This window comes from Hippopotamus amphibius, chromosome 8 (assembly GCF_030028045.1).
Source record: "Hippopotamus amphibius kiboko isolate mHipAmp2 chromosome 8, mHipAmp2.hap2, whole genome shotgun sequence".
In the NCBI taxonomy this organism is placed as follows: Eukaryota; Metazoa; Chordata; class Mammalia; order Artiodactyla; family Hippopotamidae; genus Hippopotamus; species Hippopotamus amphibius.
This window is the reverse complement of record NC_080193.1, coordinates 127,308,834-127,334,105: the sequence shown is the minus strand read 5'-3', so window position 1 is coordinate 127,334,105 and position 25,272 is coordinate 127,308,834. Positions and strand designations below refer to the sequence as shown.

General features: G+C 45.7%; 2 protein-coding genes across 2 annotated transcripts in view; one reads left to right on the top strand and one right to left on the bottom strand.

The window, feature by feature from the left end:
• The first annotated feature begins 6,302 nt into the window (after positions 1–6,302).
• On the top strand, positions 6,303–8,762 carry SP9 (Sp9 transcription factor). Its single transcript, XM_057746613.1, has 2 exons — positions 6,303–6,323; positions 7,335–8,762. The coding sequence occupies exons 1-2, from the start codon at positions 6,303–6,305 to the stop codon at positions 8,760–8,762; spliced, it is 1,449 nt and encodes a 482-aa protein (XP_057602596.1).
• Positions 8,763–18,879: 10,117 nt separating this feature from the next.
• The window catches only part of CIR1 (corepressor interacting with RBPJ, CIR1), a 33,896-nt gene continuing 27,503 nt past the window's right edge, over positions 18,880–25,272 (bottom strand). Inside the window, exons 8-10 of the mRNA XM_057745026.1 lie at positions 22,145–22,251; positions 20,982–21,067; positions 18,880–19,909 (exon numbers count right to left, since the gene is read on the bottom strand). Coding sequence (XP_057601009.1) covers positions 19,246–19,909; positions 20,982–21,067; positions 22,145–22,251 — 857 coding nt within the window. The 3' untranslated portion in view covers positions 18,880–19,245. The remainder of the gene's footprint in view (positions 19,910–20,981; positions 21,068–22,144; positions 22,252–25,272) is intronic.

The following is a 25,272-nucleotide window of genomic DNA, read 5'->3' as shown; positions in this document are numbered from 1 at the left end:
CCCACCCCCTCCCCCGCCTCGTGTGCACGCGGGGAGCTGGGTCGCGGCTCCTCCCCGAGTCGCGCCTGAAACTTCAAGGGCTAATGGTTCTGTGTTCCTGCCGTAATTAGGAGGCCACACGGCTCTCCAACACTCCGTTAAAACAAATCTGTAAGTCATCCTCCCCCTCTCCGGGGACAGACCCGGGGAAAGGAAGCAGCTGGGACCGCTCGCGGCGGTGTCCTCCGCTGGGGGAGTGGCGTCGCTGTGAACCCCGGCCTCGGTCTTTCTAAGCTCTTTCTTAGAAAGAAGAGAAAATGGGCAAAGAATGGGCACCTCGCCAGCCACCGAACGAGCCAGGCGAGCCTGTGTCTTTGCTTGAAAAGTTTTCAGAATAAATCGCTCTGGTGGTTCTAAGCAGTAGTGAAGAGAGGCTGGGCCCGGGTTTTCTCCAGAACAGCGAGATAATGTGAAGGATATGGAGTTGTCCTCCCCCCACCCTTTTTTCTTTTTCCTCTCCGTATAAATCAGCCATATAAATCATTTGCATTGTTTAAGGTACATTGATCAATCGAATGGCTTGTAATAGGCTCCTAATTGCCACTTGCAGAGTTCTGCAAGCTCGGGTTTGAACCGGGAAGGTTCTCCATTCCAACGGAAGTCCACCTTAATCTTGAGACTGGTTGATTACAGATCCAGGAAGAGCACCACGATGACCAGGTCACTGCAGTCTCAGAGCCTCAATGGAGGGAGAAAAGGGGGTTTACTAGGGATATTTGCTATTCTTCCCCCTCCTCCCAAATTTCACTAATGAGCAAAGCCCAGGCTGTGATTTATTAATTAGTGTAGACAGGATGATTTCACTTTTATCAGACAAGCAATCTTCCTTATTTTCATTCCTTATGTATTTATACAATACAGTAAAAAAAAAAAAATTCCTTAGCCACAAAGTGCTCTTAGTCATACCTTTTCTTTTTATATACTTATTTCTAACATTAGGAATTGTGATAGGAAATAATATGGGGGGGGGGCACTGTTAAAGGAAGGAAGAAAAAGTCAAACTTTCTCCTATATGGATGGAGTCCTGGAGATGTGCCTAAAGTCCTATTTCACAATTTGCAGTTGTGCCTCCTCCAAACCCTGGGCAGAGGAGAGAGAGTTGGAAGTCTCCTCAAAGGCTGCCTAGGAAAGTGTAAAACTGAGGAAACTGGTACCCTAGCAGGGAGAAGCTGTTGAATGACCAGAATTCCCTGGACTTTGGCTTTTTAAAAAATATTAGTTTAGGGTCTGGGTGAAAAGATGGCTTTAATATCTCCAAAGATGGTTCCATTAGAGTTGGCTAAGACAGAAATGTGCTCCATTTTGGTAGAAATGCCCTAAAAAAGAAGGACGCCAACACTGAATGGCACAATTGCTTAGGTCTAAGACCCCTCTGTACTTGGTGAGGGAGGGAGGAAGGTAAAACCCCAAGCAGAAGGCCCCCCATAGTTTCCAAGTAAGGCAGTAAACAAATCTATGATGCTTGTCGAATAATCTTTCCAATAATTGCAGTCATTAAAATCATCACACAGTCTACAGTCACCTTCCTTCCTTTGACACACCAGAGTCTTTCCTTTAATTGTTCATGCATTTTTGGCTCAGATAAACAGATCGAGGCAGGCTTAAAATATATGGCCCAGATACATCTAGCAGCAGCAAATTAGTTGTGTAGCAAATGTTTGGAGTGTACTTAATAGACTAAGGGTTTTCAGTTTCTCCAGTAGACCTTACAGACAAAAAGGATTTGCATCTCTTGCCATCTCTAAATAGCAGTGACACTTCTGAAATAGAGAAAAGATGAAAGCTCCAATGGCCTGTTGATCCTTCCTGGGTTTTTTTTTTTTTTTTTTTGCAAGGGTTGGGATGGAATGAGGGTGTTATAGAACAAATATTAAATGAAAGCTCAATGGAAATTGCGAGAGTTCCTCAATTTTCAATCAATTTTCTCCACCCAGTTGATCTCAAGGCTGGTGCTTTTAAAAATGTAGATATGTTAACTATAAAAGATTCCCTGCTAATCAAAAGCTGCATTTCATTTTCACCCACAGCTGACAAACTCCAACTGAGGAAAAGATTCATTGGACTCAACAGGCGCTATGGTCTGTACTGGCTTCCTCAGGCCCTGTTCATGGCAGGTACACAAGGGCAGCTTTTCCTGTGTTTTTTTTTTGTTTTGTTTTGTTTTTAACTCGTTATTAATGTATCTCCCCAACTCCCACACCGTGCTGACCTGATAATCACTGCTGTAGTGTAGATCATGCAAATGAAAAGCATAATTAATTGCGCAAATTATTCAGAAAGGGAGCGCTGTGGCTAAGCAAATAAATAAATAAATAAAGGCATTCGGGAAGAGGACAGGTCAAATAAATGCCTTTCACAGGCTCCTCTCCCTGCCCTCTTCTTTCCCCGCCCCCAGGCATCCCGGTCCTGGTGCCCGAGGCTTTGGCAGCACCCAGCAGGGCCCAGGCGAGAACCTTCGGTTCTTCCTCACCCAAAGCCTTCCCTCCCGCCCACATCCTCGAGTCTCTCCAACTCCGCCTCACCCCACCCCAGTGCTCTATATCCACAGCTCAGCTCTGCGCCTGGCCAAAGCCCCTGGGACTGGGCAGCCACCTGATATTTCGAGTTATTCAGAAGATAACTGGTCCTCCCCGGTCTCCCTGTGCATCAGGGAGAAGCTTTTTTTTTTTTTTTTTTTCCTGTGGCGTAGGAGCTCCAATCCTTAGGATCCGCGCTAATGACGGAATTGTTTCCCCGGCTTTGCCTCCTAAACGCAGCAACTTGAGCAGTTGGCTCAGATCAAAGCTCTCGGGAGAGGCATGATGCGGGAAACAATATTTGTTCAAAGGAAGTGAACTCTTCCCTTTAATTACCCCATTCTTCTTTATTAGGATTCGTATTGAATTTTTTTTGCAAAAAAAATTATGTTGATTTAACCATAATGCATTTACAATGTAAATATATTCCAAGATGAAAACGTCACGGATCAATTGTAAAGGACCCGGATACATAATTTTAAAAAATCAGTTTCAGTGTATATGAGGTTCTCACCCCACTTTCGCTGCTCAGTCAGATTTGTTTATGCAGAATCGACATTTAATAGTGCTAATTGCACTCCAGTTAAATTGCCCTGATTGCAGAAAGGGAAGCAATTTTCGTGCTCTCTGTCTGGGTTTGGAAGAAATTGTTTTATATTCACCTCTTTATAAAGAAGTGGAGATAAGGCACCGGGGCCTTTGCACAAATTGCACTTAGAGGCTGACTGGCAGCATTCAGGCGCTATAATAGAGCATTATTTGGCCGTTTTGAATAATGTAAAGCGTTTGCTGAAAGCTATTCTCCTGAAAATTGCTTTAACTTTTAAAAGGGTGATGATTCACTCCAAACCAGGCCTTTGTTACATTGTCATTATTTCCCCAAATGTTTTAACAGTCAGCTCAACACTTGAGCATAACACACTGATCTTTGTTTAAAAACTAGATTTTTTAGAGGATGAAAAAATCTGTCACACGAAAAGAAAAAAAAAAACAAAAACAAAACTGGACTTCTGAAAGATTTCCTTGTGGGCCCCACCTTAGAGTTGAAGTGCCTGGGGCGTCTGCCTGCGATCGTTTGGAAGATTTCCTAACTTTTATTGTGATCCGGTGATGTGTATCTAAAGGAATATCAGAGTGCCCACGTAGAGTCTGACAGCTGGAACTACATTGAAAACCGAGAGAGGGGGAGGGGAGGGGAAGGGAGGACGAGGAGGAGGAGAAGAGGAAGGCAACCAGGGCGCCGGGAGCCGGAGGTGCCAGCATGAATTGTTTTAAATGGTTGACTTGAAAATGTCACCAGTGCTAAGTGGCTTTTCGGATTGTCTTATTTATTACTTTGTCAGGTTTCCTTAAGGAGAGGGTGTGTTGGGGGTGGGGGAGGAGGTGGATGGGGGAAACCTCCGCGCTTCTCCTCCCGGGGCTGCACCGGGTGAGTCGGAAACGCCTCGCTGCCACTTAACAATCCCTCTATTAGTAAATCGACGCGAAGACTCTACGGGAAGCCAAGCACCAGTCTGCCCTTCCAGGGCAGAAGTCACCTGTTGGGAAGGGCTCCCGGGTCCCCCTGCCGGCTTTCTGGCTCTCCCGGGCTGCTTGGATTCCCCCCCATCCGTCCACCCTGAGTCCCCCCGGGGCTTTTCACACCTTTCCCCTCCTCTCCCCCCGCCGATTTCTACCACAATCTCCCAGGGCACAGAGCTTCATTATAGCCGCGCGGGTCTTCTCACTCTCTCCCCTTCTCTCCTCGCTGTCATACTTTCCTCGGTGCCTTCGCCACCTTAGATCAAAGAGGTGTGTGTGGTGGGGGGAGAGAATTTTGAGCAAAGATATTCTAACGAAAAGCAAAGAAAGCAACCCATATAGCCTTCTCCACCTGAGGAGTGCACCAGAATGCACGCAGGCTCCATCTCAGGGCCGAGAGAAAAGCCACGGTGGTCACACTCTTGGGCCAAGAGATACTGCAAAAGAAGGAAGAAAACGCTGGGGGGCATAGTTCCAAATCCTCCTCACTTGCTCCCCCTCCGCAACAACTCGTCTTTTGCACCCAAACATTTAACGCTCGTGGTTAAAAATGTCTTTTAAAGCAGGATGTGGGCTTGCATGGGAATGTGGTACATTAAAGCCAGTACCCAGGTCTGTCGAGGGCACTGGTATTTCTGGTTCAAAAGCTGCGCCTGCCTGCCCCGAAGAAGTAAGAGAAAGGGAGACCCAGAAAGAAGAAAACCAAACAGCTCAGCGTGTGCTGAGGGGCTCCAGAACGCGAAGTTGTCCGTCTCAAGACGTGTCTTCTCACACCGACAAGATCCAGAGAGGACTGCAGGATGCTTCCAGCCTGCAAAATGTGGAGGCACCCACGTGTGGCCTCGTCCCTGGCACTCGCAGAGAGAGGTGCGGGAGAGAAGCTCCCTGAGCACGTCCACGAAAGCAGGGCGCTAGGGGCGAGCCCACCTTTCCACACGGAGCCCTTGCCCTGCAGAGGAGCCTCTAGGCCCAGGCGGTCTGGAGTGGGAGTGGGTTGGAGCTGGGGCAAGAAAACGCGATTCCAGGCTGAAACGTGACATGCAAATCTTCGCCGGGTTAAACAAACAGCCGAGCAAGCTGCAGCTTCAGCGGGGGTGGCGGTGGGGGCGGACGCGACTCGCGCGGGTCTCTGTTTCCAAAGTTGTTACATTGTGAAAATAAGCAGCTTCGTGCAGCGTGTTGTACCGGCTGATGCCTCCCACCCCACGCCAGCCCCCAGCGAAACCAGGCAGATAATCAGCACGTCCCACTGTTTAGTCATATTTGACAACTGGGTTAACCTGGTATCTAGGCGCTGGCGAAACGGTACAAAGGGTGCCCTCAATTACCACTAGAAGCTTCTGGTGTGAGTGGCACTTGTATTACCCCCCGGGTCAGAGGGCAGAGCGACAATTAGGAAGTCACTTAGACCGCTAGGGAAATGGCGGGATGCGGCAGGCTCCAGGCCCTCCCAACAAGTCTGTGGGTGTAGACCTGGACGAGAGGCCTGTTTCTCTCCTCTTGGAGGAGCTGTCCCTTCGCCCCCTTCTCCTCAACGTAACTCTGAGGGTAAAACTGAATCCACTGGGAATAAGGAACTAGGTAGACAAACGACAATAATAAAATCGCGAGCGAGAATGATGGATCCCAGCTGAAGTTGTGCTCCGCAGGCCAGAGCCTGGACACACAAAGTGAGCGATGACATTTCTGTCTCCACTTCTTGGGCCTTGTTGGTGCGGCCTCCGCCTCGGCGCCCCCTCCCCTCCTGCCGCCTTTCCCACCAGCGGAGAGTCAAGGACTGTCAGTCCTAACTTGCATCATCTTGGGGAGGCTCGGGGGGCTTGTGGTTCGGTCTCAACGATACTTAAACCTGGCTTGGTGCGTGTGTGTAAATTTTTAATTGCACTGTAATTTCTTCAATCTCTAGCCCGCGAACCCCCCTCACCTAGCTAGCCGCGGTGACTGGCACGCGCCGGGAGCCCGGGCTCGGGCCCCTCGGCGCGTCTGATTGGCTGCAGGGCAGCTCCCGTCTGTTCTGCCTGCGCCCTCATTGGGTGAGAGGCGCAGCCAGCGGCACTTCAAAGCGGGTGCTCCTCGCACTTAGGCTGAGTTTAGCCGGCGGGAGCCAGGAGTCCGCTCGGCGCGAGCGCGGGGACGCGGGAGCCGCGCGGAACCCGAACATTTGTCCCAAGCAGCCGCCAGGCTCAGCCCCGCTCCCGGCCCCGCCGCGCCGCCCAGGGACCTGCTATGGCCACGTCTATACTTGGGGTAAGTCGGAAGTGCGGCGTTTGCTTGTTTTAACTGGAGTAATTTCTGCTTATGGCTTCTCCGGGTCCGCGGCTCTGGAGGAACTGTTGCTGCCCGACTGCAGCCTCAGCTTCTTTTAGCACTTTCCACATTTCCGCGACTGGTTCTTTCCAAGTTATTGGAACCCGGGAGGTGCCTTTGTAGGAAAAGGATTCGTTAAGCAAGTCCTTCTCATATTCGGCTTTAGAGGTTTCTTTTCTTCCCCTCCTGATTTATACCCCATCCCCCCTTGCTTCGGGGATTGTTGCAATTACGCGACAGCGGTGTTTCCAGAAAACAGCCTTAATCGTTTTGCAGTCCATGTAGTCACGTTAACAAACATTTACACTTCTGCGGCTCCCCAGTTTGTCTCTGATTCTGAAATCCATCGCGGGGGTCGCTTCTACTCGGCTTCTTGTTTTCATAATCGTATGTGTGTGTGTGTGTGTGTGTGTGTGTGTGTGTGTAAACATTTAAAATGTTTTCAATTAAAAAGAAAAGAATCAAGCCGCAGCCACCCTTGGGAGGAGGGCCCCAAGTTTCCCCCACCCCGGGTCGCTATTCCGGCCGCCTCTGCCCTCACCTGGTGTTTGTTGTCGATGTATTTACCTCCCTGCTTCACCCCGAAGGGCGATTTGGGGGCTTCTGTGAGAGGAGCGGGCTTATGGCAAGAGGAAGGCGAGCGACCCGAGTCTGGTTTGGGGCAGGGTTTGCAGCGACTGAGGCGAGGAGAACCGAGACATCTTTGATTTGTAACCCTAGCGAAGAACAACTTTCCAGCGCCGGGACCCTCGCCCTCGTGATCGCCTCTGCCTCGCGCTGGGTGCGGCGCATCCTCGGCGAGCGTGCGGGGAGGAGGCGCGATCCGGGGAGCCACGACCCCCCGGGACCGGCCGCAGGGGACGAGGCTGCTCACGGGTGCACTTTGTGTCTTCCTCCCACTTGTTCCTGCCCTCCTCCTCCTTGCTCCCTCCCCCACCCCACCCACTCTAGGAAGAGCCGCGCTTCGGAACGACCCCGTTGGCCATGCTGGCGGCGACCTGCAACAAGATCGGCAACACCAGCCCGCTGACGACGCTGCCGGAGTCGAGCGCCTTCGCCAAGGGCGGCTTCCATCCCTGGAAGCGCTCCTCGTCCAGCTGCAACCTCGGCTCCAGCCTCTCGGGCTTCGCGGTGGCCACCGGCGGCCGCGGCTCAGGCGGCCTGGCGGGCGGCTCTGGCGCAGCCAACAGCGCCTTCTGCTTGGCCTCCACGTCCCCCACGTCGTCCGCCTTCAGCAGCGACTACGGCGGCCTCTTTTCCAACTCGGCGGCGGCCGCCGCGGCGGCGGCCGGGGTGTCCCCGCAGGAGGCGGGCGGCCAGTCGGCCTTCATCTCCAAGGTGCACACGACGGCGGCCGACGGTCTGTACCCGCGCGTGGGCATGGCGCACCCGTACGAGTCGTGGTACAAGTCAGGCTTCCACTCGACGCTGGCAGCGGGCGAGGTGACCAACGGCGCGGCGTCGTCGTGGTGGGACGTGCACAGCAGCCCGGGCTCGTGGCTGGAGGTGCAGAACCCCGCTGGGGGGCTGCAGAGCTCGCTGCACTCGGGCGCCCCCCAGGCCTCGCTGCACTCGCAGCTCGGCACCTACAACCCCGACTTCAGCTCGCTCACGCACTCGGCCTTCAGCTCCACGGGCCTCGGCTCCTCGGCCGCCGCCGCCTCGCACTTGCTCTCCACCAGCCAGCACCTGCTGGCGCAGGACGGCTTCAAGCCGGTGCTGCCCTCCTACTCGGACTCCAGCGCCGCCGTGGCGGCCGCCGCCGCCAGCGCCATGATCTCGGGCGCCGCGGCCGCCGCCGCCGGGGGGAGCTCGGCGCGTTCTGCCCGCCGCTACTCCGGCCGCGCCACCTGCGACTGCCCCAACTGCCAGGAGGCGGAGCGGCTGGGCCCGGCCGGGGCGAGTCTGCGGCGCAAGGGCCTGCACAGCTGCCACATCCCGGGCTGCGGCAAGGTGTACGGCAAGACGTCGCACCTGAAGGCGCACCTGCGCTGGCACACGGGCGAGCGGCCCTTCGTGTGCAACTGGCTCTTCTGCGGCAAGCGCTTCACGCGCTCGGACGAGCTGCAGCGGCACCTGCGGACTCACACGGGCGAGAAGCGCTTCGCCTGTCCGGTGTGCAACAAGCGCTTCATGCGCAGCGACCACCTGAGCAAACACATTAAGACGCACAACGGGGGCGGCGGGGGCAAAAAGGGCAGCGACAGTGACACGGACGCCAGCAACCTGGAGACGCCCCGCTCCGAGTCCCCCGACCTCATCCTGCACGACTCCGGCGTTAGCGCCGCCCGGGCGGCTGCGGCGGCGGCGGCGGCAGCGGCGGCGGCGGCGGCCTCGGCGGGAGGCAAGGAAGCCGCGCCTGGCCCCAACGACTCTTAGAGGCCGGGCGAGAGGCGCGAGCGAGCGAGCGAGTAGAGACAAGAGCGAGCGAGAGGTTCGGAGGGCGAGCGAGCGGGGGATGGACGGGCGGGGGCTCCAGGGCCACCCCCCGGCCGGCGCGAGGTGGAGAAGCCTCCAGCTCTCCCGCCGCCGCTCGCCGGCTAGCCCGGGAGCTCCCCTCTGCTGCCCGAGCCCAGAGGAGAATCGAATGCATGGTCCAGGAACAAAAGCGAACCATCTTCCGACACAAACAACACTTTAAAAAACTGCACACACACAGACACACACACGCCCCCCCCCCCCACACACACCCCGGAGACCTGCAACCATAAGCACGCACACTTGAGCACGCGCGCACACACACACACATCACTCGCACAAACTTCTCGAGAGAAGAGCAATACACAGAAACGCTCCCTTCTCCCCCCACCGCCCACCCCCTTCCACCACCCTTCTCTTTCCTTTTCTCCCAAAACAAGCCACCACCCTGCAAAGGACTGTCAGAACATCTGAGAACAAACGGGACCTATAAAAACAGACCCTTTGCGTGGATTATATTATATATAAAATGCTCCAAGTCCTGCTTGATATCTACTTACAATGAGACTTTTCCTATAAAAGGAAGCATCAAAAAAGGCCGAAGGTGAGAAATTAAACTGGAAGTCTAGTGACAGTTTCTCTGTATTTCATAACATCTGTATAAATAGGGTTCAAAAGATTGTGTTCTGTTTATTTTCTTGTAAATGTTCATTCGAATAGAGTTTTTTTGGTGAATTCCTGAAATTCAGGGAGCTTTTTTTTTTTAATTTTCTGATGCACTTTGTGAAAGTCAGTATATATGTAAAAGATATTTAAAATGTTGAGTTATCATTTCACTCACAAACACGTAAGTTAAGGTCATCTAAAGAAATTAAATGCGTTTATCTGTATGAAGAAAATCTTGACATCATATTTTCATTTTGGTATTATTAAAGGACTCTGAACAATACACTTTCTTTTTTTTTAATCCTGTTACCTCCTCAATAACCTTTACGTGGGTCGACTTTTTTTGTTGGGAAAAATTTCCTTAATGTTAGTTTTAGGTAATGTGAGGTTTATATGAGTTATAAAAGCCATGATACACATATGTTTTTGAGAAGCCAGAATTATTTATTTGTATATTAACGGCATAAATTAAATTGGGTTATAAGAAGGTGAAGCTGTATTACTTAATGAGAGAGCTCTCAAAAGATGATATTTTTGAACTCTGGAGCCTCTTCGAAAAAGCAAAAGTCCTTGGCAGCTTTAACTGGGGAGGTGCCTACCCCTCCCAGAGGTGTCAGACAAAACTCCAGTGGGTTTGTTTGTTTGTTTTTAAAAAGTGATTTTAAAACAATCTGTGAAAGGAAAAAGCTTTTTAAAAGAAGTCTTTTAGCTCCCGAGACCCTCTACGTTGGGAGATAGCTCAGGGGAATAAATCGCTAGAGTCAATACCCCGGAAAAGACATTTCATGCCTAAATGAAAATCTTGTTAAATGTTATTAATTTTGACTTAGAGCACACAGCAGCCCCCTGTGCCTTGTATTCCCTTATTAGGGATTCATGTCTTATCAAATATCTAATTAATCTCCTAGACATCATTTGTTCTGGCCAACTTTATCTCAGCTGGTCCACGGGGAAAACTCCAAATATTCTCCGTGACAAAGCTCCCTTGAAGATCTTTTTAATTGTCTAAATTAACTGCACCAAATTTGCATGTCAAACGGTAAAGGGCAACCTGAGATAAAATGTAAACGTTTTAAAAGCCCCCAAACTAAGCACTTGATTTGATAACTAGGCTTTTTAATGTTATGGAAGACAACTGCTCCTTTCCTTTTCAAAGACGGCTGATCTATGCAAATAGTGAATTGGAAATGCCTAGGTCCCCGCGCCGTCAAATGGCCCTCGCAGGTTATTTGAATATCAGTGGCGCTGCTTCTGAAAAGGTTCAAGGATGCTCTCTGACTTCTTTGTGATTACTCAGTGCGGCGTCTTATTCTGAAGAAAAAAAACTCAGGAATAATTAAAGGCTGGGATCAGGCCTGGGAACACATTTGGGACAGGAATCTCATTTAGACAGTCTCTTTCAAAATAAGGCACAGTTAAATTGACCAGAAGGCAATTATTGAAATGAAAATTATTTTCACTCTCTTTGTCTTCTGACCACCAACTTAACAGCCCCAGTTTAAAAGAGAGGGAGAAGAGAGGGAGAGACGAAAAGAAAATTGGTAAATGAGATAATTTCGCAATTCGAAAAAATGTTAATTTAGAAAATAAAGTACATATTTACAGAATAAAAATATTTCTAAAAGGCTCCCCACACAATAGGAAGTACAAGGAAAGTCAGCCCCAGTTGGGGGGGGGGATTTTTTTATTATTATTACTGTCTCGGGGACTTGAATGAACGTTTTAATTTTTAGGGGAGAAAAAAATTGTTATTAACAGTCAACAAATTTTTTTTTAGCAAACTGCAGTGAAAAGCCAAGTAGCAAAATAGCGATAAAACCTACAGCGAAGGTCCCCAGAGGGGCGTTTGCAGCGTGGGGCTGGGTGGCTTCTTCCCGCTCCTTCTTGCGGTCCCCGCAGCCTCGGATGCCCGGCTCTTCCCCTAGTGTTTCTTTTCTTTGGCCGTTTTCTTTCCCCGCTCAAACAGTTTATCATCGGTCCCCCAGCCCACACTCCGCGCGCCTCTGGTTCAATCTGGCCTGGAGAAGGGGGCCAGGGGTACGTTCACCCTGAGGGCTTGGGGCCGAGGCGCTGGAGGCCGAGAGGGTGCCGGGCCTGTTTGGGGGCTGAGAGCGGGCGGCGCGGAGGTGAGGGTGTGGTGGGGTCTCCCGAGGAATGAGGGCGCCCGGGCGTCTGTCCCAGGCAGCTTTGTTTCTCGTGGATAATAAAGGCAGATCAAAGGGCCTGGCCGTGCAGGTCCCGCTCGCCGCGCGGCTCCTTCCGCAGCCCAGTGATCAAGGCCTCTGCGCGCTGCCTCTGCCCCGCGGGTCAACCGACGTCCATCACAGCGGCTTCCAGGAACGTCGGGCGGCGGCCGGGCCCGAGCGTCCAGGCGGGAGAGCAGAGCTCGCGGGACCTGCACACGGAGGGAGCGGACCCCTGCTCTCAGCGGAAACCAGCAGGCAAGGCAGACCCCCGCCCTCCTACCCGACCCCCAGCCCCAGGAGGCCCAGGGAGCGCCGGGATACCTCGAGCCAAGCGGGCGGCTACCCGCTGGGGCCGAGCAAATTGGAGAGGGCGTGCGTGGGAGGAGAGCCCACGAACCCGGAGACGAGTTCGGTCTCCACCCGAGGTGGGGCTGCGTCTCCCCAGGGCCACCCCGGGGCTACGGGGCCCGGGCCACGCTGGCTTCGGGGCCCAGGAGGCACGGGAGGCCCTGGCCAGGGGTCGGGGCGCAGACGAGGGCCGCTGCTTGGAGGCCCGTGTGGGGCGGGGGGCCGCTCAGGCCCGGGTTAGGGGAAATGCGATTTCGTTTCAGCCGGTTTCTCCCAGTGTTTCCTGTGCTGTAGCTTCCTGCGCAGTAGAGGAACGAAGACCAAGTTTTCCTCGGCTCTTCGTCTAGCCAGCACCGATCCACACCCTTCCCCGGCGGTTTCCTTTTCTGGCTTTGCATTTTTCCCCTTGGAGTGAATTGGATCCTACCTGATTTGGTGGGGGGGGGGGGGGGGGGGGGGGGGGGGGTTGGAAAGAGAAAAGAGAAAGACTTTTCTCTCCCCAAAGAGGGAAAACAACATTATTTTGACGCGATTAGATGGTGTACCTGAGCGGCTTGTCTGGACATTCCGTCAAATCGCTATAAGTCGTGTAAAATTGAATTTCTTTTTATTCAGATGGAAACTTCATTTATTTTAACTCTAATCTTATTTGCATCTATTATCTGTATTCACCAAGGCTCTCTCCCACTACAAAAATGCAGATGAAGTAAATCTTACATAAATCCCGCCCATTTGTGTAATTGGTATACTAAGTGTTTATTTTAAGTGAGAATAATTTAGCTACAAATTTTCTTAAGGAATAACATTCTTAACACATTAAAAAAACTGAAAACTCTGATTTGCTTTTATGTTTGACAGTCGCTCTTGATTCCCTTAAGAGGAGCTTGGCGAGTGCGGCTCGCTGGCGCCATCTAGAGCTCCGGGCCGGGAAGGCCGAGCTGTCGGCCCTTGCTGGTCGCTTCCAGCGCGGGGAGTCGGCCTTTGCAGCGAGCAGCAACAACCCAGCGAATCCAGCAAAGAAAAGCTAGTTTTTGTGTTCCAGGGGTGGGGCAAGCCCTACTTCTGGGGGGCACTGCTTAGTAATGGCCGGTATTACTGCTCCCAGGCAAGGAAGTCTTTTCTGGAACTTGCTAACTGAAAATCCAAACAAAACAAAATAACTCCCTGCTTGGCCCTAGTCTTAGAGTTGGCGCATTTAACATTTCTTGCAAGGCAACCTCAGGGTCTTCCAATTTGGAGTTGAGCACGCTGGGCACTGTCGGCGGCGACGTGGACCCCATCATGGGGACCCTGCCGTGGGCGCAGCGCCCTCGCGCTCTTCGCCCAAACCCTGGATCCGAAGGCTTCCGGTCGGCGAGACACAAGTGGGCCACCTGGGACTGACCGAACCAAGCTGATTAAACCAGGCAAGCGGACCGTCCCAGGTTCCCAGGCCCCCCTGTGAAGGGGAGGGAAGCGAGGGTCCCGCAGTTTTCTCCAGCTCGGACCCGGGGATGGCCGAAGAGGCCTCCTGCCTCGCCGCTGTCCTCCAGGCGCCGTCCCGCCCGAATCGGGTGCCGGGGGCTGCTAGGCAGGCCGGGGCCAGGCAGCGTGCAGGGCCCCCAAGGGCTGCAAGAAGTCCCGAAACTGCTCCCCCCAGCCTCTTGCTAAGGGTCCGCACTCCCCGCCGGCGCAAACCGACCCTTTTGCCCCCACCTTTCCCCTTTGAAACCCAAATCTAGAATCGGATAACACTTGGGGGCGTTGACCAATTTTCTCTCCACTCTGTGCCTCGCCCTCCCCATCCCCGCCGCCCCTTTCCCTCCTCTTCCTAGTCCACTACCCCACCCCTCGTCTTCAGACGTTGTGCAGAGGCTCCTTCCCCTCCCTTCTTGTCCTCTAACCTCCCCTCACTTCTACTGTATTTTAATCTTAAAAGCTACACCTCCAAATCCCGCGCCTGAGGCCGCAGAGCCGCCGGAGCCCGCAGCAGCTAGAGCCGGCCGGGGTGCGGGGCTCCCGGATCTCGCGCCGGAGAAACGCCGTGCGTTTCCGGGAACTCGCAGCCACCTTTGCAGCGGGTAACTCGGCCGGGTTTGTATTTGCTGTTTTAATACAAACTCCGCCGCACTGCCTGTTTCCAAGATGTGCTAATTACTACTTGGATAGCAGGGCGCAAAGTCCTTGTCCATTTTCCAGTACAAAGTAGGTTGCTAGAAAATTTGAAATTGCCTTTCAGCCTAAAGCTGCCTTACCTGAATGTCATAATTACAGTAATTATGTACATCCAAATTACATGCTAATTAAATTAGAATCAAATCGTTCTAAATCGAAATCAAATGAGGTAGTGAAGAATTAATCAATGACAACATAAATAGAGAGCTTCCTTCAGAGATATTTATTGTAACGATCCAAGGAGGAATTTGATCTGAAAAAGTCACCTGTTTATTTACTTTCAAATTAGTAATCAGTTATTATCCCTTCTCCATAATTTTAACCGTTCAGTGTTATTTACCCCCACCCTTTCCAGACGCTGGAGTTTATAGAAATATGTATGAGGTAAATACATACAGACATGCCTACCCTATGTTACTGATATAAATATATACAGTGTGTTTGCAACTCCAGTTAAGGAGAAGGTTTCAGTAGGTCCACGGAAACATCTTCCTCCAGGCCCTGTTCTCAGGGACCCGGAAAGAAAAGCAAGGTTTAAGGTTTTCCAAGACCCTTGCACTCGCTTCCTTTGGAATTCATATTACGGATTTTGCATTGTTTTGCAAACATCTAACCGTTTCTGGGTGATTCATGTATAAAAGAAATGCAAAGTGATGTGTTGCCAACCCCCCCTCCCCCCCCAATCTGTTTTCTGCTTGCAGATTGCTGGCGAGAGTCGACATTTTCCTTTTTGCCCCAGGAGCGAGAGATTAGCATGGGCGTCCTAAAGCGCCCTCTTCACCTGTGGAGCCAGAGAGACGAGGGAAACTCGCTCGTTTTCCGAACTAGTGAAGGCGAGTCCGCCCTCCGACCTGTGTAGGCGAAACGCGCGGGAGGCCGGGCGAGCTTAGGCGGGAACTGGCAGGCGAGGGCGCTTGGCGGCCCGGGCGCTCTGGTCCCCAGGGCGCAGCTCCCGTGGCCCGCAGCCTGGAATTTCTCCTGAGCGGGCCACCGGCGGGGTCGGGATAGGGGTGGGATGGGGGCACCCGTATCGCGAGCTAGCGCGCATCCTTTCCCGTTACACTCTGTTGGTGGCGAGTCCAGCGGCCTCCTCGCGCGGGAGGCGCATGCTCTAGGAGGGAGACGCGCCCCTTAATTCTCAGGCTTTCCTCTGGGTTTGAAGTATGTTCACAAGGTTGCCAGACGCGTGTCTAGAAGGAAAGCACCACAGTACGCAGGGGTGGCGTCGCCTCTGGGGATGGGAAGGGGCTCGCCAGCCGGGGACTCGCCCCAGCCCCCTTCCGGCCTCCTTTCGGTCTATGGTGAGGTCCTGGGAAGCCCCGCTCTGGTTAGCGCCCGAGCCGCCGGACCTCCACTTCTGCCCACCTCCTCGGGAGGACCTTCGAACCGAAAGGACTGGGATTTTTCCGGGTCTACGAGTCGGGGAAATGCAACTCGCGGGCAGGTTGGGCCAGAGTTGTGCAGTTTCCATTACAAGCCGTTCCTGCTTTTCACCCCGCACCTCGCTTCATCATTACTGTTACCTTCTGAGGGCGATGTTAGGTGTGGCGCGAAGGGAGGAGAGAGGGGGTAGGGGGTGAGCATCTGCTTCCTTTTCTGTCAGCAGGAACGGGGTTTGAGGAGCTTTGTCAGCTCTCAGTTGTCATCGCATTTCCCAGACCTTAGAGTTCCCTCGCTCTTATTTGTTCCTCACACCTTTAACAGAGCATGCATGTCTCCTTTTTGATCCAAAAAACTCGCTCCCAAGGCCTGCAGCTATTGAATGCCTTTATCTCCTCTCAAGAAGTGGTAACTATCAAGATTTTCTCCTCAGAAAAACGAAACAAGATTTCCTAACACCCCTGAGCAACGGAAGCTAAAATGCAGCTTTCTTCCTGATCTCAAGCACCGGGTGTGGAGGACGAGGCCTTGTCGCGCGGCCTCCACCGGCGTCTTGGCCGAGCAGTCGTTAGATAAGGAGGAGAGTGAAATGACTCAGGTGGATTTTGAAATCTTTGAGATTCACTGCTAAAACATAGTAAATATTTGGTAATTAAAACTGGGAATAGTAAATATTTGGTGATTAAAACTGGGAAACGCCGAGCTCCCAACAGAGCGGACTGCTGTGATTCACTGTCTGCAAGCCATCTCATGGAAGAACAGCAAGGAAGGTCTCTCCAAGCCTTTCAGATTAAAAAGCTTTCTTCAGATTAAAACCATATGCTGCAAAGCAAGATCTCCATTTCCCATTGCAAGGTAAGCAGACCTGCCGCTCTGCTGCAGCAACCTCTGCCTATTTTGGCACATTTATTAAATGAAATTATGACTAACTTACCACATAGACATTCAGATAAATAAACAAGTCCTAACCTAGTAACCTGCTGGTGCCTGGCCATTTGTAAATCGACAGCACCTCCTACAGGAATTAATTTGCTAGTGTTAAATTATGTTAAATATTAGGCCAGGGAAAAGGGGAGGAGGGGACCCCAATAATGTCTCCTAAGTTGGCTGGTGCAGTGCCAGGTGGCTAGAAAAATAAGAAATGTCACTAGGCATACCCAGATTTCTTTAGAAGAATTTCTCTGTTAAGGGTAAGAAGAAGGACATATTACTACATTTTTCTAAAAAAAAATGTCACTGTTGAGGACTTCTGTTCTTCACTTATGTTCATTAAACTTGGAGGATTCCTTTCTGGCGTTAGTACTTAGGGGAACTGCTATACATACAACTAGACATTCTTTTTATTATGAGGTTTATCTCTTTGGTTTTCACCTTGTATTTCAAAAGCTAAAGTATAATTAGATGCTTAACATTTTATTTTAAAAATCACTTTCAATTCTTTTTTATCCTTATCATTAGAGTATGCAGAACAAGTCCGGTGAGCCTCTTTAAAGCTATTTGTTAACCATGTTATGATTGTATATGAAAATGCCTCCCTTCAGTTTTTAAGTTTGCCAAGTTGGAATGCTAGCCCCTTGGGGCTGTCTAGCACCCTTGGGTGACCAAGTCTGAAAGCCAAACAGCAAACCGACATTTTCTATAACTACATGGGAATTTTTCTCACCACTGGATGGATAAGAATATTTGGGCTACTGTTTCCCAATCTTAACGGTGAAGGATAAGTAAACCAGAGATTTAAAACATTCTTGAGGCCACTTATAAATTTAAAGGGACCACACTTTTGTAGAAGTCAAAGTGTTAAGAAATGATAATGTATTTAATTCATTTTAATTACAGGATGCATTTCAACATTTCTCTCCACAAGCACTATTGGTTCAGAAATCCTTTGAGGCAGTAAGTATTGCATAGGTTTTGACATTATAAAAATTATAAAGTCTAAAAAGGCATAAGATAGAAAATAATCAGTGCAACACTGATGAACTCAAGGTGTAAATTAGCAGTCTTTATCCATCTCAAATGCATGCTTTCTTTTTTTAAATGAAGAGGGAAAGGGATCTTTGAGGTGCACTGTAAGTTATTGAAGGGTACCGGAGAAAGATTTGAAGTTCTCCCCTCCCAACTCTCTTAAAAATGTAAATAATCAAAGGCTTGCTTATGCCTTTAGTTAGCTGCTTGTAAATCAAAGGACATTTGTGTGTGTGCGCGTATACAAGACAAAGATATATGTATATATATACCAGACTACAAGGATAGGTTTTACTTAGTTCTTCTTTCAAACTTATTTTCTTATAAAATGTATGAAATCAGGACTACCAATTCTCAAAATAATCCAACTAATCAATATATGTATTGTATTAAATAAGGTGTTTTTAAAATGTGAAACCCTGATAACAATACTTGTGTCTCTGATGGTTAGTATATATATTGTTTGGAATTGCATGTTACTTGTAATTTGACCTAAATGATTTTTTTCTATACTTTTCCTTCATCATATGCTTTGAAACACAAGGGGAAATTGGTAACTAAATTTAAATATGCCTTATATACCAACACTTATGAAATATATCTAAATAGTTTACACTGGTTCGTGACATTATATAAATGCTTAACCTTTAGAAGTAGAATCTGTAATAGCTTAATGTCAATAGTAGAAGGGCCATCTGTCCTAGGTAGAATAATGGTCCTTTAATGACACAGCAATCCTAATTCCTGGAAACTGTGAAGATTCTAGATTCAAACATGTTTGTTTAGGTTACAAACATGGCAAGGGGGAATTAAGGTTGCAGACAGAATTAAGGTTGCTCATCAGTTGATTTTGAGATAGGGAGATTCTCCCAGATTCTCCTGGTGGGCCCAATGTAATCACAAGGGTCCTGAAGAGTGGAAAACAATGCAGAATGTCAAAGTGTCAGAGTGATTAGATATGAGAATTAATGATTTTGTTAGCTTTGAAGATGGAAGAAGGGGCCAGGAACCAAGGAATGCAGGTGGCCTCTAGAAGCTGGAACAGGCAAGCAAACAGATTTTCCCTAGAGCCTCCAGAACCAACCCTGCTGACCTCTTGATTTTAGCCCAGTGAGACCCACTTCAGACTTCTTATCTCCAGTTAAGACTAAGGTAATTTGTTATGGCACCATAGAAAAGTAATACATCATCCAAATGCAAATAGCTTCTGACCCCACAGCAAACACCTGAAGAGAGTTTAAAGTCTTAAAGAAATACTGACCAATCTATTATTTAATTCATACCAGTGAATTTCAACAATGATTTCAGTTGGCTTCAAGTAAATTAGTATCTTAAAAGTAATAAATTTGAATTGAAAAAAATAAACTCTATCCACTCAATGTACTGTCATTCTTTTAATGATATCTCAGAACAAAGAAAATGTCAGTTACACGGGGTTTTTATTTTAGTATAGGGCACAGAAATATTTATCACAGAAAATATTTTTACAGTCCCAAAATAGATCACTTACATATATTTGCAGAGTTGATACTTATGGGATTCACGTAGTTTTGTACTTGATATAACAGTTTCCAGAGATGAAAAATTAAAATTAGAGCTTTTTTATTAGAAAGACAATAGTATATATATAATTTAGCCCTTGCTAAAGGTATTTAAGAAGAAAGTGGAGATATTTTTATTTCCAGATAATTGTCACGTACAAGTCTTTATTCTCCATTCCTCCATTCTCTATTCCTCCATTTGCATCACTCTAGTATGCTTATCTCCCGATAATGCTCTCTGTGCATTTTCCCTCCTCTGTATGTATCTGTGCCATGGCTTCTGGTGTCATTTCTTCTGTCCCACTCTTCACTGGGACTTTGCTGTGGCCATTTTCTTATTTCTCTTGGCTTGTAACTACCATGACTTCTGCTCTGGTTTCTCCTACTCCTCTCATCCCTGCTCTGGCTCCTGCTGCTCCTTTCATTTCTTCCAGATCCTCTCTTCTCTGGACTCTGGTTATGGCTTCTGGGCTTTCTGTCAGAATCAGAATGGCTCCATTTGCTATTCTCCCCAGAACCCTCTTGTTTTAAAAACCTAGGCTTTTCCTTGTTACTGTGACTGCTAGAATGTTCTTCATCAAGTTTTCTCTTCTTAGACTTGTCCATCTCTTCAGAATCACTGTTGTTATTCCCTGAACGCTTGTTTTTTTTTCTTTTCTTCTGTATTTTTTTTCCTTTGCTGTCACTCTCACTGCTGCTTTCTGAAGTGTCACTAGAGGAGGAGGAAGAGGAGGAGGAGGAAGAGGAGGAAGAGGAGGAGGAGGATTTGTTTTTATGTTTTTTGTGTTTACTTCTGCTCTTCTGAAGCTTTTTCTTTTTTCTATCTTTTTTCTTTTTCTTTTTTTTCTTCTCAAGTCGATCCAATTTCCTGTTATTGGGAAAAAACAGTAACAGGCTATGTAAAAATAGTCCTTTCACCAACAAATATAAAATTTTGAATACATAATAGTTTTTTAGAAGCTATTAAAAGTGGTATTCAAATACAAACACATTCTCTACTTCTATTAAATGACAATTTTCTTCCCTTTAAGTGGACATCCTGGCATAATGAAAGGATTGTAACATTAGCTGGACCAACTGCAAACTCAAATATAAAGCTCTAATCAGATGAAACATTTATTTTATGTATGTACTATTTTAAAATATAGAAATACTAATCAACATTACACTATCAAAATTCAAGAGCATATTCTCAAGAAATTCTCAATAACAATACACTTTACATTTTTTTAATACTGTTTTGGTTACATAAATTAAAATAATCACATTAGTTTTCAACAATTGTTTAGACTTATAAATAATTAGGACAATTCTATTAAGCCATTCTGAAATTCTAAAGAGTATTTCACATTCTCAAAGAGTAACTTGTTTATATGATATGTTTGAGTTACTCTGAAATAAAAATTTCTTCACTGGATTCTGTCCAGCCATTCTCAAAACTCCACATATTGAAACATCATGAGCTCCCTCTATTGGACTCAGCAGACATTTCTTGGATTCTTTAAATCCAGAGGGAGTCTATTTAACACAATTCATACTTACTTTAAATTTAAGCATTTTTCCGCATTCCTCATAAAATCATACAAAATGTAAAAAGAGTAATACATGGCTCACAATATTTGCTAAGAACAAACTGTATGCAAAGATATATACAAATCTATTATGAAAAGTAAAACCTACAAATAAATCTATTTCCAAATTAAATGTTCTGAAAAGTGCAGTGACTTTGTGGTGTAACCTGAGTATATCCTCTTACATTTATTTTCATATTACTGAAAGAAAGACAAACTGGTTATTACTACAGCTGAAGAATAAATCAACAAATGAATGTGATACATGGTTTAAGTACCTTAAACTTAGGATCAGAGTTGAATATGATATTAAGATGAAACATAAGAAAAAATGTAGTTGAATTCATTAAACAGACACTTTTTAATCACCTGAGAAGTTTCTGTTTTTGTTTGGTTGTTAGTGACTTCAAAAATTCGACTTCTGGATCTTCCTCGCCCTCGCTTGCAACATATTCCTAAGTCAACAAAGACATCATTAAATTGGTAGATTATAAGACAAGTTAGTTATCAGACAGGAAAGGGAACATTTATAAATAAGAAATTTTGTATTAGGGACATACCGTAGGTGCATATGACATTTTGGACTGGAAAGTGCAATTAAAAAATTTTTGTAGTCTACCTGCCAAGGAGGATCACGATGCCCTAGGAGGTTAAGATGACTGCTTTGCCACCATTAACAGACTTTATCAGGAGAGGATGATAGAGAAACACAGAATGTTTGTAGCATGGCTTCTACTCTCTGAAGTTTGAATTTAAACACTTGAGGGTTTAAATATTTTCTTTTTAATTTAATGAAACATAAAAACCAGGAAGATCATGAACTTCAGGGAAAAGTCAAAACATCCACAATTTTTGCCTTTGTCATTTCAACAGTACATTATCAAATATATTAAACAGTACAAATACACAATATATAGGTTATATGTACAGTCTCTAGCAGTCTGAGAAGGAATGTTACTCTTTCAGAGCAGCACAAGTTTATGCCAGTGGGAGTCTGGGTTTTAGTCTCAGCTCTGTCTCTAAACAGCCACATGACCTTAGGGAAATCACTTCTGTGGGCTCTCATTTCCTCATTAAATGAAATAAATGGTTTATATTAGAACATCTACAACCCTTTAAACTCAACCATTTTCTGGATCTATGTACAGTTTAATCAAGTAACTTTAAAATATTTTCCATAATTTTTAGGGGTTTGCTTTTATACACTTCTTTCCATTGGTTCTGTTTAATGTCACTTCAGGGATAAGTTAGCAGGAAGGAACAAGTAACAACCTTATCACCAGATCAGTTAGATATTTTATCCACATAAACCCAGAGGAGCAGTTTCGTTTATTAAAATATAGGTTTAAAAACAATTTCTAATTTAGGTTAAAATAATAAAGAAGAAAATCAAAATACGTTTCAGACATTTTCTTTGCTCTATCTTGCCTTCCTATGGATATATGTGTATTGGAAAACATTAAGTAGCAATTCACAAGCAATCACATTTAGATTTATAGACATTTTCAGCTTACTGATAAAAAGATCATTACCTGTGATGGATCATTTGCGGTCAAGTTTCTCCCCAGTACATTTCGTTTCAGTGCAAACCCACTGTTTCTCATCTCCGCTATTAGCTCCGAGGGGTGCATCGATGGCCCTGTTCACAAAAATCACAGTTTGAATGTATCATTTATATCTCTCTACCTTTTTCGGACTCCACAGTAGGAATGCAGTTGAAGCTTTGTTAAGTAAAATCACAGCTAAATCAACTCAATAATCTTCTGCTGAGCAAATAATCAGATATGATTTTCTAAAACAGCAGTCTGGAGATTCAGAATAGAAAATAATTGCATTTTTCTTTACGTGCTAGGGGATTCTCTTCTTATGTAACTTTGTCATGTTGAAAAGGATACACTTAAGTGTTATCTGCTTGCTAGTTTTTAGTATAAAATCAAAGCAAAATGATAAAAGACTGCAATTAAACTTTTAATAGTTATTCTCTCAGTGAGAATTCAATTTTAAGAGAGAGAGTTTTTAACGGTACACAAGCAATTTATTATTCTAGTTTCCAATTCAAAATTTCTACCCTTATTTATCAAACACCAATACCAAATACACTGCCATGTGGTTGCTAATTAACACACACACCACACATGCACACACACGTGCTATCCGTAACCATCAAGTACTTCAGTTAATCTTGCACGTATACAGAGTTTGAAACTTCTAATCATTAGTTTGGGGTTGGTGACAAGCAATTTTAGGCTGGCTATAGGTAGGTATGTTATATTTTCCACAAGCTGCTATTTCCACTTTTGCACAATCCCCAAACTTTCTGAAAAGCGAGCTTGTTTTGGTCACGTACCATGCTCTAAAGACAAATTATATGGACTGAACATAGATATAATTAAAAATTAAAAATTCTAAACATCTGTACCCTTCCCTCAAACATTATTATGTTTATGTAAGATAGCGACTCTTTCCTCCTTCTTTTGTATATTCCACTTTCTTTTTGTTTTCCCTGCAAGTAGCAAATAATGACAACATTTCATGGAAACTTTTTAAAGTTTCTGGCCTAAATCATTACACTGGCTTAAACGAACTGTACTGGGCAATATATCTGGAATACTGGGAAGAATAAGACAGTTCCTGCCAACAAAGAATTCATGGGGGCGGAGAGGACAGAGAAACACTCAGAAAATGATATTCTAGTTTGTTGATTAAATACGGCATCTAGTTTCTTTATCTTTTCACTGATTTATTGGTCTTTTGCTACTTATTTGCATGCTCATTTACAAGTTACCATAATAAACAAAAGGCAACAGGCAATAAAATTCAAATCTGTTCTCCTGTCAGTAGCATCTCCAGTAAAAAGGCTGGTCAGACAAGTTCAGGTGTAGGTTAATAACTTTTATTGGACCCGAGTCCATGGCTTTACCATTCTACTCATATTACCAAAAACAATTGAGAGTTGGCTATAGGTATTAGGGAGACAATTAGAAAAAACTGCCTATTTACTATAGTAAGGGAAATATTAATAATGTGATGTTTTAATTTACTGGGGGAAAAAGCCTTATTTAACTGAAAACAAAACAAAAACATCATAAAGCAGCATCTTGATTTCATTGATATTCATATTTCTTTTTAAAACAACATTGGATTTTTGATTTTTTTCTTTTATATAATTTAATTACTGTGACTACTTTAAGGACTTTTAGAAAAATTATTCAATTTGGTTGATAATACTGATAATAAGACATTAAGAAAAAAATCAAATTTTAAATATTAGTACAGATTGCCTCTAAATGGCATTGAAGTGCTAATATAATTAATAGCTTTAAATTAATTATAGAGTGTTTCACTTTGGTGGCTTCTCAAATTTCACATGTAGGAACATAATTTTATAAAGTAGAAAATGTCTTTCCTGAAGTGTCAAAACTGCACTTCCTTGTCAACAAGTTTTTTTAGATGTTAAGTGAATTCAGAAAGCAAACATGCTAAGAATCAGGACAAAAACCACTCCAGTAAAAGGCTAAAGAGCTTGGCCATTATGATGAGAGGGTACTGATTTCATCAATTTTCATCAAAAGATGGGTAATTTTAATAAAATGCTTTCAAAAATGTGCTTTAAAATTTTTCATTACAGTACTTCCAACTACTTCAAGAAAATGATTTCTTTTTCTCCAGGCTGACACAGATTATACAGACTATGAAACAAACCTTACTCTTCCATCATTTATATTTCTCCAAAACCTCAGCTGAGATTTTGTAGTATATATGCTTAGCATATGCTTCTACACTGTACGACTCTAAATACAGTGTTTAGCAAAGTACCTGACAAATAGTACTCAATAAATACTAACTTATTTTTGTCAGTAGCTATAAAACTTTTATGATTATTATATATTTTTCACAAAAAAAGTTCTTAGTAACATTTTTCAAAATCCAGTCATTCACTTCTTTTTGTACTTAAACTTTTTCCTTCTATCATCAAAAGTTCTAGGTTTAAAAGAGGTGACAAGCAGGTTTAATTAAGATATATTTAGCAAGATATCTCTATACTTTCATGTTATTGTGACAGTGGCTATGTAGAGTTAAATTGACAGAAATGACTCCAGCTCTCTGAGAACTCAAAATTTAATTGACACAGTATCAACAGATTATATGGATATGTTGAAAAGACACATTTTACAAATATGTTCAAATGCAAAATGACTACTTTTTTTGGACGCCTTAATAATTTAAATTACAGATGGAGTTGGGATTCAGGAATGTTTGGTTTGCTCTTAAATTTGCTATGGCAGAATGATTCTAGAGAATTTAGAAAAAGGGCATTTGTTTTAAAATGTAGATTTGTGAGGGCTCCTTTCTAGATAACTTCAGCCAGGCTGGGTTAAACCTCCATAGCATGAGAACCAGTGTTCCAACTTAAAAAAGCAGGTCTGCTGAAGAAACTGTTTTTAACATTCATTAATTTTGCAAACTTTCTTTGCTGGTGATATGTGAGTAAGCATCACAATACTGATTGTGACTATGGTACTCAGTTCTATGGCCTGATTAGACCCAGACTATTTTCAACTAGAATAATACCATGAAGTCAATGTCACAGGAAAAAAAAAATTCTCAGAAGGCGTATTATGTTGTACAAAATTATGTTTGTAAAGGATTTAATCTAGTC